This window comes from Polyodon spathula, chromosome 10 (assembly GCF_017654505.1).
Source record: "Polyodon spathula isolate WHYD16114869_AA chromosome 10, ASM1765450v1, whole genome shotgun sequence".
Lineage (NCBI taxonomy): Eukaryota > Metazoa > Chordata > Actinopteri > Acipenseriformes > Polyodontidae > Polyodon > Polyodon spathula.
Genome location: NC_054543.1, coordinates 38,783,476 through 38,806,487, shown reverse-complemented (window position 1 = coordinate 38,806,487; position 23,012 = coordinate 38,783,476). Strand labels below are relative to the sequence as shown.

Below are 23,012 nucleotides of genomic sequence, written 5' to 3'. Positions count from 1 at the left end.
AGTACTGCCATGTCAGCGTAACATCTGTCACCAAGCTAAAAATGGAAATGAGGTATATATATTTTCTCTGCGCTTTATCTGGAACATGTTGGCCTTTTTAAATGAGTAGAATATCATAATGTGCCTGTGCATTGACCTTTGTTTCCTGGAGGATCTTTCACTGTTACCCCTGAAGGCTTGTATCTCTTGTAAAATAACCATTACCTTAGACAAAGGAATTTGCAGTAAAAATAAATAAATAAATAAATAAAAATTCTGAACTACAGTAAGCACCCCGAGGTCAGCTTGTTTGAATTATGCTTTGATTTAAATTAATGTTCAATGCTTAAATACCAAATTGCCTTGCCAGTATTTGGCAGCCTTTGTTTATTTCACAGCTTCTGATTTTTAAAAAACCATCAGTAGACGAATAACGCTTACACATATAATAGCCCTTCGCTAATATAGATACAGCTATGCCATACATTCAGATATGCCAGACACAATATATCCCTTAGTAATATCTAATTAAGTGTGATGCTGGGTCATTGTGAATTGCATGATCCAAAGAGACACACCTGTTATACTGACACCAAAGACAGGACGAAAATACACAGAAGAACAGATACAAGCAGCTATTAAAATTGCTAAAATTAAGTAGGCCTACATAATTAAGAGGGCATATAAACTTCTGCTCCTACAGGGTTCCAAAGAACTGCGATCAAACGGTTGGAAAAGGGCGTTAAACCTGTAGAAATACTGGGGGACTCCAGTGGTTTAAAACGCAAGATGTGCACTAGAATAATTAAAGTTCCCAATTGTAAATCTTTAATTGCTTTTGCAAAGAAAGTCTGACACATGCCAACAGAAAACAAGTCATAGGTAGGCTATGTGTTTTGCTGACAGCTACACGTACACTGTAACATTTTTCTCTGTAATGTGTATGTAGAACACATTGTTATTTCATCCAATGATTGGTACATTTAAAATAAATTGAACACTATAAATGTGTGTGTGTGTGTGTGTTTTTTTTTTTTTAATTATTATTTATATATATATATATATAACGGACACCGCTTTATTTTGGACAACCTTGTCTGTCTCCTGACATGTTTGGTTTTAGCGAGGGACAGCTGTATACAAAAAGACCTTCTATATAAGTTTAGCACGTAGAACTCTCTGAATAATTCAAAATATTTTTGTAGCCCATGTTTGTCCTAGAAAGGCCAGTGCTACTAGTCTTACAGTACATGTAAACTAAAGTTGTAGTGCATGAGTTTTACTGCTAATCCAATCTAAACCCAGCCAGATTAAATACTGTGGTCTAGTCCTGGGAGGGGGATTATTGAAGCCAGGTGCACAAGACCCTGTCAATAAAATATTACATAAAAATCTATCGATTAATTTATAACACAGAACTAAGATCAATGTCTGCTTAATGACGCTTTTTAAATTAACCATACATTCAATTCGGCCATGAAACATGCATTAAATTAACTGGCAGAGCTGACGACTGGTGTGTTAAGAGCATTACAGTGTAACGACTCCTGTCTTCTACTGTAAATCTCCGCTCGGAAGATCGGTAATCGATCATACATTATTACAACGGATACAAGGAAACCTTTTTTAAAAATCTGTTAATTCTTGACGATCGCAATATGTAATCTGTTCTTTTTTTTATTTTCTCTTGCAGCAACAATAACCAGTTCATCAGAGAATGATGACAGGAGTGGATCTAGTTTAGAGTGGAGTAAGGATGGTATTCTGAGGGACAGCCATGGAATTATACACACCCCTCGGGTGGATGGTTGTTCACCTGTGGCAGAGGAAGACACAGTTTGCCCAGGGGAGGGTCAGCCTAAGGCGGCAGCAGCAGCAGCAGCAGCGGGAGACGGTCCTCTGCCATACCCACAGCAGAACTCCTCCACCTTCATGATGCCGAGGCCCAACTCAGTAGCAGGTGTGTGTGTTCTCCTCCTTACTCTGTACTTTTGTGTTCGGTGCTTGTCAAGGATCTCCTTATTTTTATGTGCTAGACTTTCATCTCTGTAAACCTGGGATTTAATTAATCTGTCAACATGTTTTTGTTTCAATCCTTCATCTGGGTTTGCAGAATGTTTTATACTACACATGCTCTTTTGAGTAGCTCCTAATAATAATGAAATATTTCTGCCCGTTTTAAAATGGTATCTGTATAGTACAGGATGACTTTCTGTTAAACAGTCGACACCTGAAGCAGGTTTTCCCATCTCTGCTGCCAGTGACTGTGCTGGGTCAGTATTAGTTAGAGATGCACTGTGTCCACATGATCCCCTCCAAATTCCACAGGAGCCATCTGCTCAGCCATGTTCACGGAGGACAGCAGATTCAGAGCCAGGCCTGACAGCTGCTGCAGAAACCCGCCGCTGGCAAGGTACTTTCTGCTCCAGCCCTGTAGGTCCTGACATTTATAATGCAGCTCTAAGCAATACTTCATATTTAACCAGTAGCTTAACACTTAAATGTGAACATTTTAAATAAAAGCATTATCTGCTTAAAATGCAGTTGGTATGCTTTTGGTGTCAGGACACAACCACATTTTCTTTTGGTTTACAAATGTTGAAATTATACTCAGTTAAAAGACACAGCTTCTCTGGAATGTGTTTCGCTTTCTACTTGTTGACAACATTGTACAACGCAATTGAACTTTAAAAAAGTCGTGGGCAGGTATACGCGTTAAATTAATTTTGTGAACCCTAGCACTTTCATTTTCTGTTTTAATAAAACAAAAACAAGAAATGTGTCCCATATATTTATGTATTTACTTTACTGCATAGGTAAGTGCAACTTACGTTTTTTTTTTTTTAAGTAAAATTGTGTCATGTTGTTTAAAGTTGGATAATTAAAACATTGGCAAAACCACAATGAGTGCATTACCCGTAGGTCTCAGACCAGTGTTGTATTACAACATGCATTGCATGTCGTTGTACGCTGATGTCATTTATAATGTGCCAGTGCTTCTGGGGACTAATAAGATTACCAAAACAAGGGCATCGAAAGACAGCTATGGTTACGTGACGGAATGCATTAACGCTGCAAATCAGGCAAAGGATAATTAACCCGGAAGTCCTTGAATCCTTTTTCTTTATTATTTTCTAAGAAATCCAGTCTCTGCGTTGCCTCTGTTTTGCATTTAGATAACAGATTTACTAAAACCAGTCGAGCTGAATGCAAAACGTGCTCCCAATCAGTCTGCATGAAGCAGAATGAAGTAGTGCACTGGCATACACAAAAAATATCTGATCCTGCAGTAAATCTAATGCCGTATGAGAGCCTGTTTTTTTTAAGTGTATTTCTTTTTTTAAATAAAGCATGTTTAGTTCTGTCATAACACCTGCAATGTTCGTTCAATCCTCTAATGTCTGTATGGCACTTTCATCATGTCATGAGGCACTGCCAGTTAACAGGTACAAGCCTTTCTCCACTGGCAGGGATTGAGTGTAATGGCGCTGCCGGGCTGAGAAGGTCATAATAGAATCTACGATGGTTGATTTGATGTCATAACTGTGAATGTCACTTTGTCATTAACAGTAAGGAGGAGCTGATCGGGTTCTGTGGAGTTTTGAGCGTTCTCATTTCTAATGCGCTCACTTGGCAGCCACAAGGTTGAATGTTGATGGGGAAATTTCTATCGCATTGTAGAATGTATGGCAGTGCCACCAGCAGAATATAAAATATGGTCTGGCAGTAAATCCTAAAAAGCTATTTTGGAATAAAAGCAATATATCTCTGTTTCGTGGCCCAAGGTATTGCAATGTTAATCAGTGTTCAGTCTAGAATAGTAAAATTGTACGCGTCTTTTTTTTTTTTTTTTTATCCAGACAAAAGGCTTTTAAACCTTATTCTTTTAGATTTTGAGGAAGGTTCATTCACATTGTCTGGTTAGCTTCAGTGCTCTATTTTAAAAGTATTTGGAATCCAAGTGCTGTAAAGAAATAAACAACAGGACATAAGCTGATTGTTACCTAACTGTTTAATTAAGGCCAGTCTGATGTTTAACTGCACAATAATTTGTGTTGCTGTGTTAGCTCATAATGAGGATTGTTTTGTAAGTGGTTTACTTTTTTTTTTGTAAAAAAAAAAAAAAAAAACCTTTAATCTATAATTCAGAAAAATGACATTGATTAGTAAAACCTTTTTTACTAGCCCAAGCAGTCGTTGACTGTCACTAGTAAAATGCAGAGCCCTTCTAAATATTATGGTCTTGCAATGATGAATAGTTGAATAACTATTATAATTTAACAGTTCAATGAAAATATCACTTCCCTGCAATTACTGTATTGCCAGGATTGTCTGTAAACCTTAGATTGAATAGGACATGGCCTTAAATGTATATACTGAATTCAACCAATTAAAACAATGTTTGCCAAATTAATTTTTTTAACCCACATAAATGAATTTCTTTAAATTGGCACGTTGGATATTCCATTTCTAGACACTTCAGTCTATTAAACGTTTAGCAGGAACTAAAACTCATTGGGCCTGATTTTGATCACAGGGCAAGGCACTCGCTAAGGCAAAAGTTGTTAGCGTACTGTACTGTATATGGGGCACTAGGGGGCGCAAACGAGTGCAATCAGACTTTGCTCTGTGATGTGATTTTTTTTGTACCATTCTTTGCTCCGGGGTTCTATGACTGGGCTACCGCCAGGTGTCGGCTGAATAAATGAGAGCTTCATTGAGACTCGAACCTGTGGTGAAAGGGAAATGTATGGAAGCATTTAACATGCTGCCCCACCACTGATACACTGCCTTTTTAAAGACAATAAAGGTCATTTAAGCAACATATAACATTACATATCAATACAGTATGCTTTTAATAAGTTGAAGATTTTTGGGTTTTTTTTAAATGCCATTGGAGTCAGAATGTCTTGCCTGTGTTCGCCTGGGTACTACAGTAGCCACTCTTCATCCTGTGCTAAAGATTATTTAAGAGGCTGAACACACAAGTGAACCACTGGTGTTCTTAAAGGTTTTCTTTCAATTGAATTATCCCAAAGTTCCCAATTTGTACTTCTGTCAGATGGTTGGGATTTCTCCCCCTCGGTGTGTATGATAATTGTTTAATAAAGCATCAGCCTGGTGCAGTTTTAGGGCTGGAAACTCAACTGCTGCCAACAGCTGTGCTATCTCAGGGGGCATCCTGACTGACAGTAGGTTTATTTACATGCTGGTCAGAGTTGCTGTGTACTTCAGTGCTTACCACAGGGAAAAATAACAGGTCTTTATGTGTTTGTTGATGCAGTTTTTTTATTTAATGTTAGATGTGCTTCTCCTGTGGTTTAAATACATCTATCCAAATGTGGAAGGTTCTTGATACTATATTGACCTTATACTCCCCATTAACAAAATAATTTCATTTGGCAGTACCTGAAAATATTAGGAATATCTGTGGTACTCTGCACTCAGCTGCCTGGTATCAGATGTATGGTAGTGTGCTGAGAGCTGGATCTCATTGTCTTTGTGAAGTTGGCACTGAGAGATGAACTTACAATAAATCATACATAGTTTCATGACAGTAGTTGGGAATCGATGCATTTCTGGGTAATTGTGCTTCACAGTTTTTAATACATTTTTGTTCATCAGACAGTCATGGCCATTCTTAGGCATTACAATTTTAAATAATGAGACTTGGCAATTCAGTGGTCTTCTGAAAACTGCAAACCAACCCTGTTAAGAATCCAAATTAGATGAGAAGATAACACAGAGTTTCCGGCAACCACACAGTTGTACGGTTCAGTATCCCACAAAAGCCACTACAGTAGTCTCTGGCTAAGAGAACACCCCTCGGGGAAGCAAGCAAAGTATTCTCTTAGCCAAAGTGTTCTCCTAAGACGGAGTTCACCACAGACACAATATGAATTAATAAATATGTATTACTTGTCATGACACACGTGCATCAACAGGTGAAATGCACATAATTAATAAATAACAGAAAAACTAACATTCATAAACTGTCAAACTAAATTAACACAGCTTGTGTCAAATTCTGGTTTTTTAAGAACTCGAACAATTTCCAACTTTTTGTAGCAAGAGAAACAGCGGCGTGTTTTGCCGTTTGTTCGTATGCCATTCGTGGCGCTGAGGTGCACTCGTGGAAATCAGAATACACAATGAGGCAATGATCAATTGAAAGATTGAATAAACTAATCAGTGTTCCTCTCGCAATGACAAGTCAGTTTTAATTTAATTCTGATGCTGATGAGTTATTAGGCTACAAAACAGTACTGTATCAGTTGTGAACGAATCTCTATTGGTGCCAAAAAGGTGTTGTTTTAAGGAAAGTTCCTGTTCCTTTAGCCGGAGCATTTACAATGGGAAAACTCTGTTTCACCACAAAGTTGTTCTCTAAGCTGAAGTTTTCTCTTAGGAGGTGTTTCTATACACAGAGACGACTGTAACTGGCACCAGATCTACCTGACTGGGAGAGGTACTAGAGTTCGACTTTCTCAATACACAGGGAATGCTGATATTTGTTAGTGTTCACCTGCAAGTGATTTCATTAGGTCCTGGGATAGTCAGTAAGCATTGCTGTCTGCTGATCACACTGTAAAATAAACATATTACAGGCTAAAATGTGAGCATCAAGTACCACGGGTGCGTGCATTCACTTCTGAGTGACAGGCAGGAGATCGAGACGGAGGTTGAAGTTGATACACCCTGCAGGCGAACAGGATTTATTTACATATCAACACACTGAACATCTCACATGACGCTACCAGCAATGGCAGTGCACTGAGCACATACAACACAGTGTACGTAAAACCTTGGTAGAAGATACAATATCTGAGCTAATCTTCTCTGTTCAATAATAAACTAACGTTGCTGAAGTTGATCATGGTGGATAAACGGTTTGGGTGGATATGTGATGGGAGGATACGCGATGGATTACTGTAAGTCACACTGATTGGCATAGAGGAAAGTGTGGCATTGTTGGTTTCCATTGAGGAATATTTTGGCATCATAGTAGGTATGTTCTTAAATACTAATGTGGAATATTTACTTAATAGAAGATTTTTATGTAAAGTGTGAAATTAGTTCTGTTTTTGGTAACAAACAATATTCAAAAGTTGTTGCATGCATGCAAATTTGCCATGTGCTTTTACAAATGCCTTGTACTCCACAGAAGCTTATGTGCAAATAACATTTCCTTAAGTGAAAGACTTTTTGCTCCCCCCCCCCGTCTTGTTTCATACTGGAAGGGTGTTTTTGTAAATTATGAATTACTGTATCCCCAACACTAGGTAAATGTTGTGTTTTTTTTCTTGTATATATTTTATTTGTTGACAAGGCCCCCCTCCATCATTTAATTGTTGCCATTCAGTTTATCTTTATATTCAAATGTAAACATGACAGTCTTATTGGTAGTAGTTCGGACTGATTTAAAAATATACAGTTTCAGTGCTTCCGCAGAAAACAATTATCTGTGCCGACCGTAATTCATTTACTGGAGAAGCTGCGTTTCATTGCAAGAAAGTCCTTGCTATAGGGTATAGTACAGCTACTTTAATAGGAACTGGGATCTGTAACCTCGGGGCTAGGTGAAAATCCACCCCTTTTCGTTGCTTGTGAGTTGCAGTGTCACATGGTTCAGCCGCTTTGCATAACATCATCTCCTGTCAATCAAACTATTCCCTATCAGTTCCTAATAAAGTGGCCCAGCCCTTTAGGGATTTAAAGATCGATGCATTAACAGTTAAACTGCCTGCTGTGAGTGCACAAGGGATCAAATTTAATGTGGTTGCCTGCCAAAATGGAATTGAATTATCCTTGATCAGATTTAGCCGAGATTTGATTCCAGCTCAAAACACTGACACGTGGGGTCAAGGAGGATTTTGTATCAGAGGTCAGATTTCGAGTTCAGCTTTTGGAACCTGTGGTGTGAACATAGCCGCTGACTGCAGGAGAAAGAGGATAATCCGAACAGGGATTAAAGCAGCACAATCCTCTCCCTCGCCCATTGAGCTTAAAGTCAAGATAAGACAAGATTTCACCAAAAAAACGTTTTAGTATCTATTGGTACCTTCAAAGTAACTGGAAATATACAGTGATTGTGCCAAGATTTAAACGTCATATTTTTCAACATGCACAAATTTGGGGAAAAATTACCTGGAGTTTATTTTTATTTTTTTTAAATAAATCTGTATAAGAGGCTGTGTGGTCTGGTGGTTAAAGAAAAGGGCTTGTAACCAGGAGGTCCCGGGTTCAAATCCCAGCTCAGCCACGACTCGGTGTGTGACCTTGAGCAAGTCACTTAACCTCCTTGTGCTCCGTCTTTCAGGTGAGACGTTGTTGTAAGTGACTCTGCAGCTGATGCGTTGTTCAGACACCCTAGTCTCTGTAAGTCACCTTGGATAAAGCCATCTGCTAAATAAACAAATAAATAATAATACATTCACCCTATTTGACATGAGATAAAATTCCCTCCATAATTACATGCAGAAAGACTTTGCGCAGCTTAAGTCCACAGTCAGAGGCAGAATAATCTACATGTAACTGGCTGATGATGTCAGCACAGAGCTTGACTGATATGTATGAGAAGGCACTCTGCACGTACTTTCTACTTTCTTCTGCTCGCTCTCTCTCTCTCTCTTCTTGCTCCCGCTCTCTCCCCTCCATCTCTCTCTCTCTCTCTCTCTAGCAGGGAGGGTGTCTCTGAGCTAGAGGACCATTGATTAATTCCTCTCCGACAGCCCAGTGCAAACTGTGATCAGCCACATTGGAGCGGCTGCAGAACATGTGGACTTATTGCTGAATCTAAGGGTCTCTCAAATCTGGGATGAAATTAATCAGTCCTCTGCAATTAATTTGCTGAATGCTAATGTTGTGGACACTGTGACATCTGTGCATAGTAACTGCCAAGTCTAATTACAAGTTGGATATTGTCAACGGCCATGGATTGAAGCAGTGGTGCAGAAGATTAATTTAGGTATCTTGAGGAGACATGCTTGAGGTTTACAAAATGGTATCTAACCTACTGGTCCTTGTAGTGAAGAATATTTTAAACTGTCTTGCATATTGATTACTTCCATTTCCATCAGGCTGGCTCTGCTTGAGACTGTAAGTAGCTGAGTCTCTTGTGTTTTTATAGCAAGGGGATGTGACCTGTGCAAACAGGTTGCTAGCATACCGAGAGTGCTTGCAGATAATGAATGCTTCTGTTAATTTTGTGGTGTTTGACTATTAAAGAGGAATGAGGCGTTTGTTCTGTATGTAGTGTAGTCATACTAATGCAGTTTAACAGCAGTTCTCTCCTATTCACTGTTAAACATTTTAACGTTACTGTAGGATCCAGTAAGAAATGTGCTATGATAATGTAAGTGTGCTAAAGGTAATCTGCCATCGTGTTTTACACTTAAATGAAGCACCCATCGTTTTACAAGGGTGAGTGGCAACATTGAAATAAATCAATTTCATTCCTTTTAGAGCATGTCTTTGCTGTAAGTTTGCTGTTGCAATGTGTATAGGGAGAAAATATGATTATTTTTTGGCAAGTCAAGTCTTTTGACATTTTGCTTTTCTGGTCAGTTCTCAAAATTCTCACTGTCAATACCTGGCCTGTGTATTCTGTTTGTTGAGGGGACCTGGTAAAGTCAGTTTAAATCAGTCTGGAGACGATCAATGCCTAGCAGATGAGGAAGGGGGGTACCAGTATATTCAACTCAACCCTTTCAGCCGCCCCTTCCCACACCACCTCTAGTGATACTTAAACTCTCTGTTTTCTAGACCCTTTCTTTACAGCACTGATGTTTCTAGAGTTTGAGAACATGTTTTTTTTTTTTTTTTTTTTTTTTAGCAACAAGTTCAACAAAACTGGAAGATCTGCGCTATCTTGATGAACAGCGCAACACTCCACTGCGCACCTCCATTCGACTACCCTGGCACCGCACTGCCGGTGGACGGGTACAGCAGGATATTAAAGGTATCAGGTTTGACATCATCTAAAGACTGGTATTTTGGGTTGTTTGTTTGAAAGCCGCTTATAGCTTCACTTAGGAGCCGTAATAAATCTCTGGATGAATGCACTTTGAAATATTACAACCTTGACTTACCAGTTCAACCCTCTTTTATAGTACCAAATCGATTGGATGCAAACCAGCCACTGCACAGTTTTGCACATTGTCGCTGCATTTAGTACGTTATGTCTTTTATAGACAATTGTTTCAAAATCAGACATTTTCTAGTATTGTAAAACCCCAAATAAATATAAGCAAAATGCTGGTTGGTGTTACCAGTTGTTCTGGACTGCTAAGTAGAAATAATATACCAACCATTCCCAAACCACTGATGCCCACCAACCTGGCTGTTCTGCTTTTACTTTCTTCCGCATGGTGATTTTGTGTAGGCTATTACAGTAGTGAGGTTTGATGTGGTCATTAGACCAGAGACATTCTGGGATCAAATCTTGCTGAAGTTCAGCCATTGATTCACTTTTGGAAAGTCAGTATAACATGCCATCTCCACTATAACTCAGTAGTCAGAAGCTGTAGTCAAGAGACCCCCCCCCCAAAAAAAAACAATCCGTAATTATCTGTAAGGTGTAGGACCACCATGAGCAGTCTTTTGAGGTGTTTAAATGATTACTTCTAATTCCTTCTATTTAATGATTTTATTCTTTTTTTTTTTTTTTTTTTTTTTTACTTCCAGCCCGGTTTGCACCCTATAAGCCAGCTGATATCATGCTCAAGCCTCTGCTTTTTGAAGTGCCGAGCATAACCACAGACTCGGTGTTCATCGGAAGAGACTGGCTGTTTCAGCTCATTGAAGAAAACCTAAAGAAAGACGAGTCCCCTGAGAACAGAGGGGCAGTCATTGTGGGGAATGTCGGGTTTGGGAAGACAGCCATCATTTCACGTCTGGTGGCACTCAGCTGTCATGGAGGCAGGATGAGACAAATTGCTTCTAACAGCCCCAGCGCATCCCCAAAAAGTGAGATATTCTCACTATGTTTGGATTAGAACACTAATGCAACATTGACAATAGGATTACATCCTCATAGTTTAATACGTCTCGGAGCTGCTAATCCTCCAACAGGCACACTTTGATATTTGCATGCGTTTACATTTATTATAAAGAGATGTCTTTCTTTTTGCACAGGTCTTTAAAATAGGGGAGGGACTTGTAGTGTGTGGTGATGATGGAATTAAGTTATTCTTCTTTTGAACATTCAAGCTGCGCGTTGAGTATTTTTAATTAAGTTTTTATTTATTTATTTATTTTTGGTTAATATAAACGTAGTAGTCACCAATTGATTTTTACCCTGTTTTTCTCCCAATTTGAAATAGCTAGTTATTTCAGGCTCAGCTCACTGCTACCACCCCCGCGCTGACTCGGGAGCGGCAAAGGTGAACACACGCTGTCCGTCTGAAGCGTGTGCCGTCAGCCGACCGCTCGTTTTCACACAGCAGGCCCACCATGCAGCCGCAGCAGAGCTACAGCGTCGGAGGACAACGCAGCTCTGGGCAGCTTACAGGCAAGCCCGCAGGCGCCAGGCCAGTCCACAGGGGTCGCAGGGCACCCTGGCCAAGCTAAGCCCTCCCCTCCTGGGTGACGCTCGACCAATTGGTGGCCTCCAGGCTATTGGGCGCATCCTGCACTCCACGCGGAGCGCCTTTACCGGAAAGAAACTCAAACACACATTTTACACTTGAGTTTAGCTCAGTAGTTTATGATTGATTGATTAAAGCTACACATGATCCGTAAAGTTGATGTTTCAGAAACACAAAACAGGATAAACACTCGGTAACAAATTCTGAGATATAACTTTGAAAAGCCATATAGATAGGTTCAGCCTGGTATTCAGAGATATGGCCATTGTTGATTTCATTGAAAAATGATAAAGGCTGAAACCTCCTGTATTTATGTATTAGTTGGAACTGAATGCGTACTCTGCTGATATGCCCTGTGTTGTGGAACTAGTTGTAATGGATATTGATAGATGAATCTGGTATTTCAGTATTTGAATCAGATAATAATTGTTCATCACTGTATTTTCATAGATGGGGACATAAGCCCTGATCTGCCACTTAGTCAGCCACCGCAGCCCACTCCCCCACCCAGTGCCACGAACACCATGAGGAACGGGAGCTGCCCGGGGACCCCTGAGCTGCAGAGACGAAGGGAAGAGGCTGTGAAGCGTCTTGCTACCAAGGTAGGAAATCTGCACAATGTTGGACGCATTCCTTTGAAAAGCAAGTCCACAGTAATAATGATAAAAAATAAATATTTAAAGGATTTCATGAAGCGTTTTTGAGTTGCTTATATGAACATGTTTGCGTCTTAATTTAAATTTGCCCCCCCCCCCCCCCCCCCAAAGCCAACCCACATGAATGAGGGGATATCCCAGTAGGCTTAGATTTAAGGAGCTGAGGATGTGGTCCTCAGCAGTGATGTAACAGACATGGGTATCCCTTGAGACATCCATCCTGTTCCTGGCACAATCCCCTCTGTACTATTCCCCTTGGTGTAGGTGCACTGGCACAGTATAGCTTCTGTTACTTTGATGCGCTCTGCAGTGTGTTTTGTACATTTTATTAAACAGCTGTCGCTTGTGTCTGTGTTGAATATGATTTGAAATGAAGCAGAAGGCAAAGTTAATCTTAAAAAATTGCTTGTGACATTTAACATATACACTGCGTTAATAGCTGTTGATAGTTAAAACACATGCATTGTTTGAAATGTTGTTTAATTTTTTTATGGTGTAAGAGGAAAACTGACAAAGTTATGTTTTGTTTTGACTGATGGTACTGTTTAAGGGCTTCAGGAAGTTCCTTTATTAGCAGTCTGCTGCTTGATTTGATTTTTACACCTTGGGCAGTGTAGCCCTGCATTCCTTTTACCCCTGAACCTTCCGGTATCACAGACCCTCACTACTCTAATATTTTAGATTTAGGTCATTGAAGCTCATTAACACTAGAAAACAATTCCCTAAAAAAAGTGCTGCTAACACAGTTTGAAAAGGATTTTCACAAGCAAATTTAATGGAATTGAAAACCATTAATTTATGTTGGCTTGTAGCAAGTTAGCAATGTGTATGTGGCCCTAGCCAGCGTTTGGATTATAGATTATTTTTGAATATCTTAAACATATATTTAATATCACCAGACCTGGTTTTTATATATTAAGCCAGCACTGATGTATTTTACAAATTCTAGTTCCTTCTTAGCTGGGATGCATTTTACGCATTTACAGTTTGCATCGTAGCCTCTAGGATGCTCAATTTGAGCACATCTACTTAATTAATAATCTGTCATTTAGCAACAGAGTTTATGCTTTGGGATGCTTTTAAAACCATGCTCTGTTTACCACTACTACTTTTTAATTATGTGGAATTCCCGAAAACATGCCAGTTAGAACGACTTGTTCTAAGTCGGTGTTAATGTGCGATTTGAGATCTTTTATTTAAATAAATCGATACAACAGTCTCATGTTAACTGCAGCACATATTTGAAGCTCATCCAACATTTAGTTTTGTAATTATGCAGATACACATTTTGAGGATAATACAATTCATATTTAGATTGCTGGTTGTTACCTACACAATTAAAGGCTGCCTGTTATTTATATAAAACAGGGATAGAAATTGAACTCCAGCTGCATAGCTTTGTATTGAGTTAAATTGTGTCTTCTTTCAAGTGTTGCAACAGTCTTAGATATAATTAACCACGTACCACGCTGCACTATAGCTTGGAAATTGATTCCCTGTTAAGGCTGCTGTTGAAGCAGATTGCATGTTTCCTAAACACAGCATACTATACTTGAATGCTGATTGTCATGTTGTCTTTTAATTACATGCTACAGTTCTCCACAGAGTAATATGGTGTAACGAGTTTGCATCATACGACTCACCGTTTGTACAATGAATGTTTTAAAAACTGCAAAACAGCCTTCAAATCGCTGAATAGCAGAAAAACACATGGACATCTAAACATTGCTTTTATAAGCTCCTAATGTGTATTCACAAAACATCCCCTGCTTTGATTTCTGTATTTCCATGTAGGTAAAACCATGTAGGTAAATAAATAAGCACAGCTGCATTCAAACAGCTTATCTCTAGAGTGCTTAGGAATGCAGCAGGCAGACAAATTCATATCTTACCTGTTACCACCAGTGGTCCACACAAGGTTAATGTTTGAACAGTTTGCTCGTCAACAGATGCCTACCTTAATATTAAGTCCAGATATCTTTGTTTTGCTGTAATACATGTCTGATTATTTGGTATTCCAACCTGAAATTGCCTTTCACTGAAGTGGTGTGGCTATATCTGTGAAGGGAAATCAAATCAATTCTCCAAGTAGTCATGAAAAAGCTGAAAAGACAGAGGGACTATCTTTTATTTTGCCTTTACAAATGTCAATTGGCTCGGTTTCAAATGGAAGCCAGTAAAGGTTTTTCATACAAATGTTATTTATGTTGGTTTTGTTTTTTGCAGAATTTGAAAGATTTTATAAGTAACCCTGCAGCGTGGTTATGATTGTTTTGCAGTATACAGTGTTGTCCTTGAGGTACACTGGTAGTTTTGACCTGTGAAAAAAGACAACAGAATGATTAAGATTCTTTCTGTCTAGATTTACAGAGTGCCTTTTAATGCCAAGACATCACGAAGCACTGTGCATCAAAGATCAAGGGGCATTGATCAGCAGAACCATTTTGAAAGTCAAATACAATGCTTTTCCAGGTTATTTTCACCAGGCCCCTACAGTGCTGTCCTCATTCACAGGCCAGTCTGGCACAATATAAATGTGCATGTTTTAGTTATTTTTTACTTGTAGCTACTATAAAAAGTAATATTTGATTGTAAGTATATTGGCCCTTAATGCTTAAACATATGGTAATGTACCAATTAATTCAGCATTGTGCGAGGTTAACATCACATTTCCAATCAGGAGCTGCACTACCTTGTGCACTTGATTTGGCTGTTTTGATTCAAGCAAAGTGAAAGGTCTGTGTGAATATGGTTAACTTCTGTTGCTTCAAGCTGTATTTACTGTTTTTTGCATATTAAAACCATACTTGTAGGAAAGATAATGCAAAGATTAACAGTTGTGTATGCATAATGAGAAGGTAATTTATATTCTGATTGTGGACAAACAAAGTTATTCACCTCCATGCTTTGAATCACAGAAGACATACACTAATTTTTGGTAATCAACCTGGTTTGTAAAAAAATATATATTTTCAGTTTGCTACAAAGGAAAATTTAACTAAAAATGCATAATTGATTATTAAGACGTACAGTAATTTTCAGTCCATTTTGTCCATGACAAATGCACAATACATTTATTTGTAAAGTTCTTGCTCCATATTTTGTTCTGGCTATTTGTGAACTCCCGAAAAGGGTACAGCACCACCTGATTCTACCTGAACCAGAATATCTGTGTCAGCTCCTCAAGGCACACTGTAATTAGGACAGGATTATAATGCAAGCTCTCCTGAGGTCAAGTGCTGCTCTTTTCTCAAGAGGTCTGTGAAGGCACTGTATGTGCATAGCAGGGTACATTCTAATTCTAAATAGATTAAAACTATACACTGAGATTAATAATAATAATAATCATGAAAACAATTTGGACATTAAACCATAACACCTCCCCCGGTTTTAAATAAGTTTTAGTTTACAGATGCGTAACAAGAGTGAGCCAACATTTTCCACCTTGACAAAAATTAGTGAGATATCTACCAGCCAAACAGTTCTAACAGTCCCTTTCCCCAATGCATTGGGAATTAACTGGTGCCAGCCATTTGCTGTGGTTGGTGCTGTATTAAAAGGAATATTGTTTGTCATCATGTCACTTTGAAAATGGTGCATAACTGAGATCTACCAAATATGACCTGAACAGGGACAAAGGGTTGTTCACAAAACTATGGTGCGCAGGGGCAGCCAGCGGTTTGATACTGTATCCTCTAAATGGTGTAGTTTGAAGTAAAAGATGTACAAAACAGGTTTGCCAACATGTTACCCATAGAGAGCTGAGGTAAAGGTATATTTAAATGATTCTAACAAATGAAAGCCTTTCTTACATCACTAAAGTCACGCACAAAAAAGTTGCGGGTGATTCTGTAGTCAATTTGCATTCCACATGATTTGTTAAGGGTGCTCTGTGTTTCATCTTCATTTTCTTTTTCAGGTTGTTGCTTATCATTACTGTCAGGCAGATAATACGTACACGTGCCTGGTGCCTGAATTCGTCCACAGCATCGCTGCCCTCCTTTGTCGAGCTCATCAGCTGACTGCGTACAGGGATCTGCTTCTAAAAGAGCCATATCTACAGAGCATGCTCAGTCTGAGGTCATGTGTCCAGGACCCAGTGGCAGCTTTTCGAAGAGGAATATTGGAGCCTCTTGTAAACCTTAGGAAAGGTATGTCAAACCTAGACATGTGTATAATGGGTGTTAATGAAGTAATAGGGGACTAGACAGCAAGGAGGATATTGGTCACAGAGTAGTGAAATGTGGCTGGTAGAAGTGCTACATGATGTTCTCCACATTCACAGCTTCCAGTGTCGCCCATGGGGTTCCTCTTATTCAGTTTTCAACGACTTCAGTCCGTATGCTGTTTAGTGTGATTTCGGTTTACTTCAGTTAATGTACAGCCTCCATTCTTGGCAGGAGTTTGTAAACAGCTGATCAGAGCAGCATCACAGCAGGATTCTAGATTCCTGTGGATAGGCTCTTAATGCTTCTGCAGCGTTGGCTCTTGGTGATATAATGTAGGCATGCATGCAAGGCTTTTACACTTTGTGGCGCACCATGTGGCATCTCTACCTTCCAAATGAGAAAATGCATTTCCTTTGGAGCAGCTTACCATAAACACCACCCTCTGTCAGTCCCCTTTCATTTAGAAATCTGAAACTCTCCCTCTGTAATGATTTCCAGCTTGCTGTTAAGACTGCTTAATTCCCTTTGGGAATCGAAATAGAAGGATTCTACACAATTGCAAATGTTAGAACGTCCGTGTTCATATTTCAGTAATAATTGTGGTAGTAACCTCTAATTTTCTCTTTTTGCCAAGAGTACAGTATCTGTTAAAATGATTGGGGTTTGGATAAAAAAAAACTATTCAAATGTTACTTAGTACTTTAATTTTAATTATTTCCTGATTTATGTGTGACCAGAAATTATAGTCTGCTTAAAAGGGGACCCTTTAACAGGACTGAATATGCAAAGCATTTCCCTGCCATCTCAAACATTTGTTTCCAATTATGAAACATCTTGAACAAAGCATGTAGAAAAGATAAAATGATCAAGATATATCTGAATGTGAAAAAAAAACAGGATATTGAGCATAAAAGGGCCTGTATTTCACATCTACGGTATTTAGGCTCACAACGTGTGGGATTGTTAAGACCTGTGTGTATGCATCTGCTTTTGAAAACCAAGGCCGCAATGTCTGAAGATCATAGCAAAAACATTTGCAAAATTATGGAAGGCATCTGTATTTTTCTGTTTTACAATGTTTTTTTTTTTTTTTTTTTTTTTAAATTGACACCCAGCTAAAATGCAAATGGATTGTACCTTTTTGTTTTCAAGATCAAAAAAATCAATGTTGAGTTCATTAAGATGCGAAAAGCAAATTGAGTACCTCTGCTATAGCTGTGTAAATTGATCAATTGTTGTTTATCTCTTCTGTGTCATTTAAATAAATGGTTTCCAATAGTTTGGTAATAATATAGATAAATCCAGTACTCTTATAAGAATTCAGCTTTTTGTTTTTTTTTTTTAAACAGAGAAAGGACATAACGGGAATTTTTATAAATATTTCCTTGGTAACACCAATTGAATACCCCTAGGGAAGGCGCAGATCAGATTTAAAAATTTCTTCTTTTAATGCATTTTGAAATTCTGTTAATGAAAGTGCAACTCTCAGCAGAGCAGTACAGATCCATGTTGCAGCTGTTAATATATACAGTAGTTTGCAGAAATATTTCAAAGTGGTTTAACGTGTGGATAATTTCCGTCAGGTATATAAAGACTTTCAAGCTGCAACTCATAGTGATCCAACAAAGCAACCATGAAGACCAAGGAGCTTTCAAAACAAGTCATAGATAAAGTGGTAGAGAGGCACAGAGCAGGAGAAGGGTACAAGAACATTTCAAAAGGCGCTGATTATCCCTCTCAGCACAGTGAAGTCCATCATTAAGAAGTGGAAGATGCATCATACCACCCAGACACAACCCAGATCAGGTCGCCCCCCCCCCCCAAATTGAGCAGCCAGGCAAGCAGGTTCGGGATGTCTTTCTGCAGTCAACAATGACAATGAGATCTGCAAAGTTCTGTGTTGGGAGTCAGTGTTCACACATCAACAATAAGCCGGTCCCTACACAAAGCTGGCCTGAATGGACAGGTGGCAAGAAAGAAGCCACTTAGCCTCATCTTAAAGCATGCATAGAGTAAAAAAGCATGTAGATAATACTGCAGATTTGTGGAAAAAAGTTTTGTGGTCAGACACAAGACAAAAATGTAACTTTTTGGTCTAAATTCCAAGCGCTACGTCTGGCGCAAGCCCAACACTGCACATCACCAACTCAACACCATCCTAACTGTCAAGCATGGTGGTGGCAGCATCATGTTATGGGGATGCTTCTCTTCAGCAGGAACTGGGAAGCTTGTCAGCATAGAGGGGAGAATAGATGGTGCAAATTAGTGTAGTGTGCACACATATTTTTTACCTCTACGTAACATTCCTGGTGTCTTGGCTTGCTCTTTTCAGAGAGGAAGGTTCCTGAAGAAGACCACATCATTTTGATTGATGGCCTCAATGAAGCTGAATTCCACAAGCCTGATTATGGTGATACCATCGCTTCATTTATTTCCAAAATCATTTCCAAGTTTCCATCCTGGCTCAAGTTGATTGTTACTGTGCGAGTCAATCTTCTGGTAAGAATGTTTTCCGCTTTTTATTGTGTTGTGTTATGCGCAGGTTTATAATCCCCCTCCTTCAGCACACAATTAATGAGGTATATTCCAGATAAGATTTTCTCCAATAGACTTATTTGAAATGCTGTCAATTAACTAATGAACTATTATCTAAATGGATTGAAATGTACTGTAGCAGGCCACATTAAGTATGACAAAGTGACTGTTCTATGTAAATATTTAACGAAGAGTTGACTAAATTTAAAGGGCGATTACAGTAGGTTGGTGGAAACGGTATATAATGTGATTTATTGTTTTTTTAAATTTTTTTATTGTGTTTTCAATTTCAAAGAATGATGTAATTGTATTAGTTAATACGTGTGTATAATGCTCTTTGTTTATTCATTTATAGAGCGAGGAAGGGCAATCTTCAATGGTTTGGAGTTTTGGGGGGGGGGGGTTGAATCTGCTGGCTGAGTGCCACATGGCTTTCAACCAAAGCAATTAAAATGTCTGAACATTTATATCATTCACTCAGACGGCTAAACTTCCTTTTAATTGCACTAGTTGGCATTTTGTTGAAACAGCTTTGGTTATTTATTGATACAATGCTAATTGATTAACATTAGCTTGGTTTTGCTTATGCATATTTCTATTCAGTACCTGACTCTCATTAATACAATATGATCCTCAAAGCTTTGGATTCATTGAAAAAAAAAATGTTATACCTCAGAATGATGGATTAGACTTCTCACAGCATGCTACCAGAGAAAGGAAATTGCTAGTGGGTGGGAGGCCTAGATTCTAACATATTCAGCTCCAATAGTGTAGTAACAACAGGCAAGTTGTTGATCTGTTATTGGTTACTTAGTTGTTTTTTTATTTTATTTTATTTTTTTTTTTATGAAATTTTAAAAAAGTATATACTGTAAAAATTAAATCAATACCTTGTGTAGAATTTTTCAATATCTTGGTTATCATTACCGATAATCATTTGACCAAATATGAAGGTGTTTGTTATACATGGGATATAATCCATGTCGTGTGTGTGTGATCCAAAAATGACTCTCTTGGAAATCTGTGTTCTATTAAAAAAAAAAAAATCAGTGTTCTATTCCAAAACTTATTGCAAAGGAAATCAGAATGGTTGCAGGAAGTATAGTGGCTACATGAGGTAGCGAGAATGGAACAAATGGCTGTATAAAATAACTGCCTCAACAGTGCTACAAAACTAAATGTGGAGATTCATTAATCATTTTGGATGTCCTTGTTCTGAGAGAGAGACAGAGAGAGACTTGAGAGTTTCTCGTCGTATGTCTGTTTCAAAAGAAATTAAGTGGTAATACCACATACTATTGAAAACCACCTGTCTAGATTTGATTCACCATTTTAATTTGTTATGACCTTTTACATGCTGTCCAGAAAAGGATTTGTGTGTGTGTTTTACAAAGCCAGGCTGATTTGATTCTGCAAACAGTTACCTCTGTTTTGTTGAGGACTATATCTACCATTTATATTGTTTTCACCACCTTCCAGAAGAGGTTTCTCAGCGCTGTAGTTACTATGGAAATGCAGGATAATCACAAAAGTCTGATCTATCGACAGGGTTGAGGTTGTGCTGAATGTGTAGCTGGGTATGACTTGTTATGATTGCACACTTTGTGTTGCTAAGATATCATAAAGAGGATGCTGGAGAATCATTGCTTTGGTTTGATACTCACACTGAACTGGCTAGATTTTAGATTTAGACAAAACAGAAGGAAACTAATTTGTCAGATATTTTTTTAGTAAGTTAGAGGCCCCTAAAAGAGTTGCCTACTTTGCCTAAAAACACATTTGGTAATTTTAACACCACCAATGTTTTTTAAATATATTTGTTAGATTTTTACCCAGCTGTAACGCACATCAGATGACATCATTCCCAGTGGGATATTTTTTACATCTGGCTTTACAGTTTGAGGGTCAAATGAATTGGTCAATTTGTGAGTGTCTGAGCTAGGACTGAGCTTAAGGTTTCCTTAAGACAACAAATATAATCCTAGTGCAAATGAATTGCACCATTAGCTGGAAAACCAACTCTGTATGAGGCCTGTAGTGGTTATCACTTAAAAGTGATTTCAATTAGGAGTGTGCAGAAATCTTTACTTGTGCTTGTTATTTTATTGACAGTACTGTTTACAGCCTCTGTACGCGAGTATGACTGGAAGGTTATTTTTTGACAGTCGGCTTTTAAAACACTTATTTTAATTAATTATTTTTTAATCTAGACTAAAAGACTGTAAAATGTGTTTCTGCATGTGGAATGCTTTTCAGTAAAAAAAGAATCAACTTGACTTGGAAGGGATTAAATGATGCAAAGTTGTAAAGCAGAACTTTATTTAATGTATTTATTTTAACAGGAAGTTACCAGCTTGCTGCCATTCATCAAGTTTTCTTTAGACGACTTCCCAGAGAACAAAGATATCAACACTGATCTCAATGCGTACATCCAATATCGAATCAACAGCAGTCAGGAAATACTAAACAACATATCTCTGAACGGTAAAGCAGACCCCGTCACTGTGGGCAAGGTGAGTAGCCACTTGATAACGCGCAGCCAGGGCTCCTACCTGTACTTGAAGCTGACCCTTGACCTTTTCGAAAAGGGCCACCTGGTAATAAAGAGTGCCAGCTACAAGGTGGTGCCCGTGTCAATCTCTGAGCTGTATCTGCTCCAATGCAACATGAAGTTCATCACCAACTCTTCCTTTGAAAGAACTCTGCCTATCCTCAATGTGACATTGGCATCCCTGCACCCAATGACAGATGAGCAGATCTTTCAGGCCATTAGTGCAGGATCTTTGAATGCTGAGCTGGATTGGGAGGACTTTCGGCAACGGATGGAAGGGCTTTCATGTTTTTTGATCAAAAGGAGGGACAAGACGCGCATGTTTTGCCACCCCTCTTTCCGTGAATGGCTGGTCTGGCGATCGGATGGCGAAAGCACAGACTTCCTCTGTGACCCACGGTAAGTAGTCCTTGATAGACTGATGATACTTCCACTGAATAAGTAAGTAAGTACATGCTGAGTAAACAGTACCGTAGATGTTATGAGATTGCAAAGACTGCATGTTTGTGTAGTATACTTAATGGCAGTGATACTCACTCAGTGGATTTCATTGCAGGATCTTGTTCCGGTCGGGTTCTTGATTACTCGGTTGATCATCTAGCCTCATTTCAGAAGTTTAGGACGTGGCTGGAACAAGGTCCTGGACTGGAATGAATTGGAAGAGCCACAAATGTGCACCACTGCTTTGTTTTGTTTTGATTTGTTATGTTTGAGCTTATGTGGGTTGTTGACAGTGTTATTTGGGTTTGAAGGAGTTGTTCTCATTTTCCTGTTTTTGTAGATTTATGACCCTGAGGGGAGGCATGGAGGCTTGTTTTCATTTTTCATTGCAAGAAAGACAAAACAAGGGTGAACCCATTAAGATTAAAACAAGCAGTAATTGCTCTTTGAAATGCACATCTACCATATAATAGAGCACACTTGAAATGCACTACATTTTTCATTACTGTTTTGTTGTGCTGCTGATTTTGAATTTTAAAAGCGTGCCAAGTGCTTTAATTTCACATTGAGTTTCATTTCACATTGAGTTTCATTTTAAACACATTAGTCGGTGCAGTGAAAATTACAGAAGAAAAGCTGAACGGTCATTTTTCCCTCTCCCACACTGAAGAAATTCCAGGAGGAATCCACAGGATGGAGTAAATCCTGTCTGACAGGGACACCACGGCTGCCTTACCATAGCCTCTGTGCCAGTCAGTATTTAGCAGATCATTTTAACATGGATCACACTGGATTATATTTGAAACAAGGGATCCTCCACCACACTACTCTGTGAATAGAGTAATGTGAAGCAAAATTGAATACATCTTAAACAGGGATAGATGCAATCTGCAGGCTGTTTAATTTATATTAAACATCATTCAGAGGCTCATTTTAATAGGGTTTTCTGATATGTGAAATTTCTGGTATGTATTGCACTACAGTCAAGATAATTCATGCATGTATTAAATAAATTTAGCTGCAGTGTGTATCAGATTCTAATAGAGTATTTAGCTTAGTTTTAACCCTAGATATACTCAGTTTTGTATTATAA

The 23,012-nt window shown here is 38.6% G+C and overlaps 1 protein-coding gene across 7 annotated transcripts in view; it reads left to right on the top strand.

The window, feature by feature from the left end:
- Positions 1-23,012, top strand: part of LOC121322282 (protein TANC1-like) — a 108,821-nt gene that overhangs the window by 56,707 nt on the left and 29,102 nt on the right. For all 7 annotated transcript variants that reach the window (XM_041262033.1, XM_041262032.1, XM_041262028.1 and 4 more), the window contains 7 exons: positions 1,673-1,939; positions 9,815-9,940; positions 10,666-10,947; positions 12,018-12,169; positions 16,143-16,374; positions 18,725-18,891; positions 21,270-21,877. In XM_041262033.1, the coding sequence (XP_041117967.1) occupies positions 1,673-1,939; positions 9,815-9,940; positions 10,666-10,947; positions 12,018-12,169; positions 16,143-16,374; positions 18,725-18,891; positions 21,270-21,877 (1,834 nt within the window). The remainder of the gene's footprint in view (positions 1-1,672; positions 1,940-9,814; positions 9,941-10,665; positions 10,948-12,017; positions 12,170-16,142; positions 16,375-18,724; positions 18,892-21,269; positions 21,878-23,012) is intronic.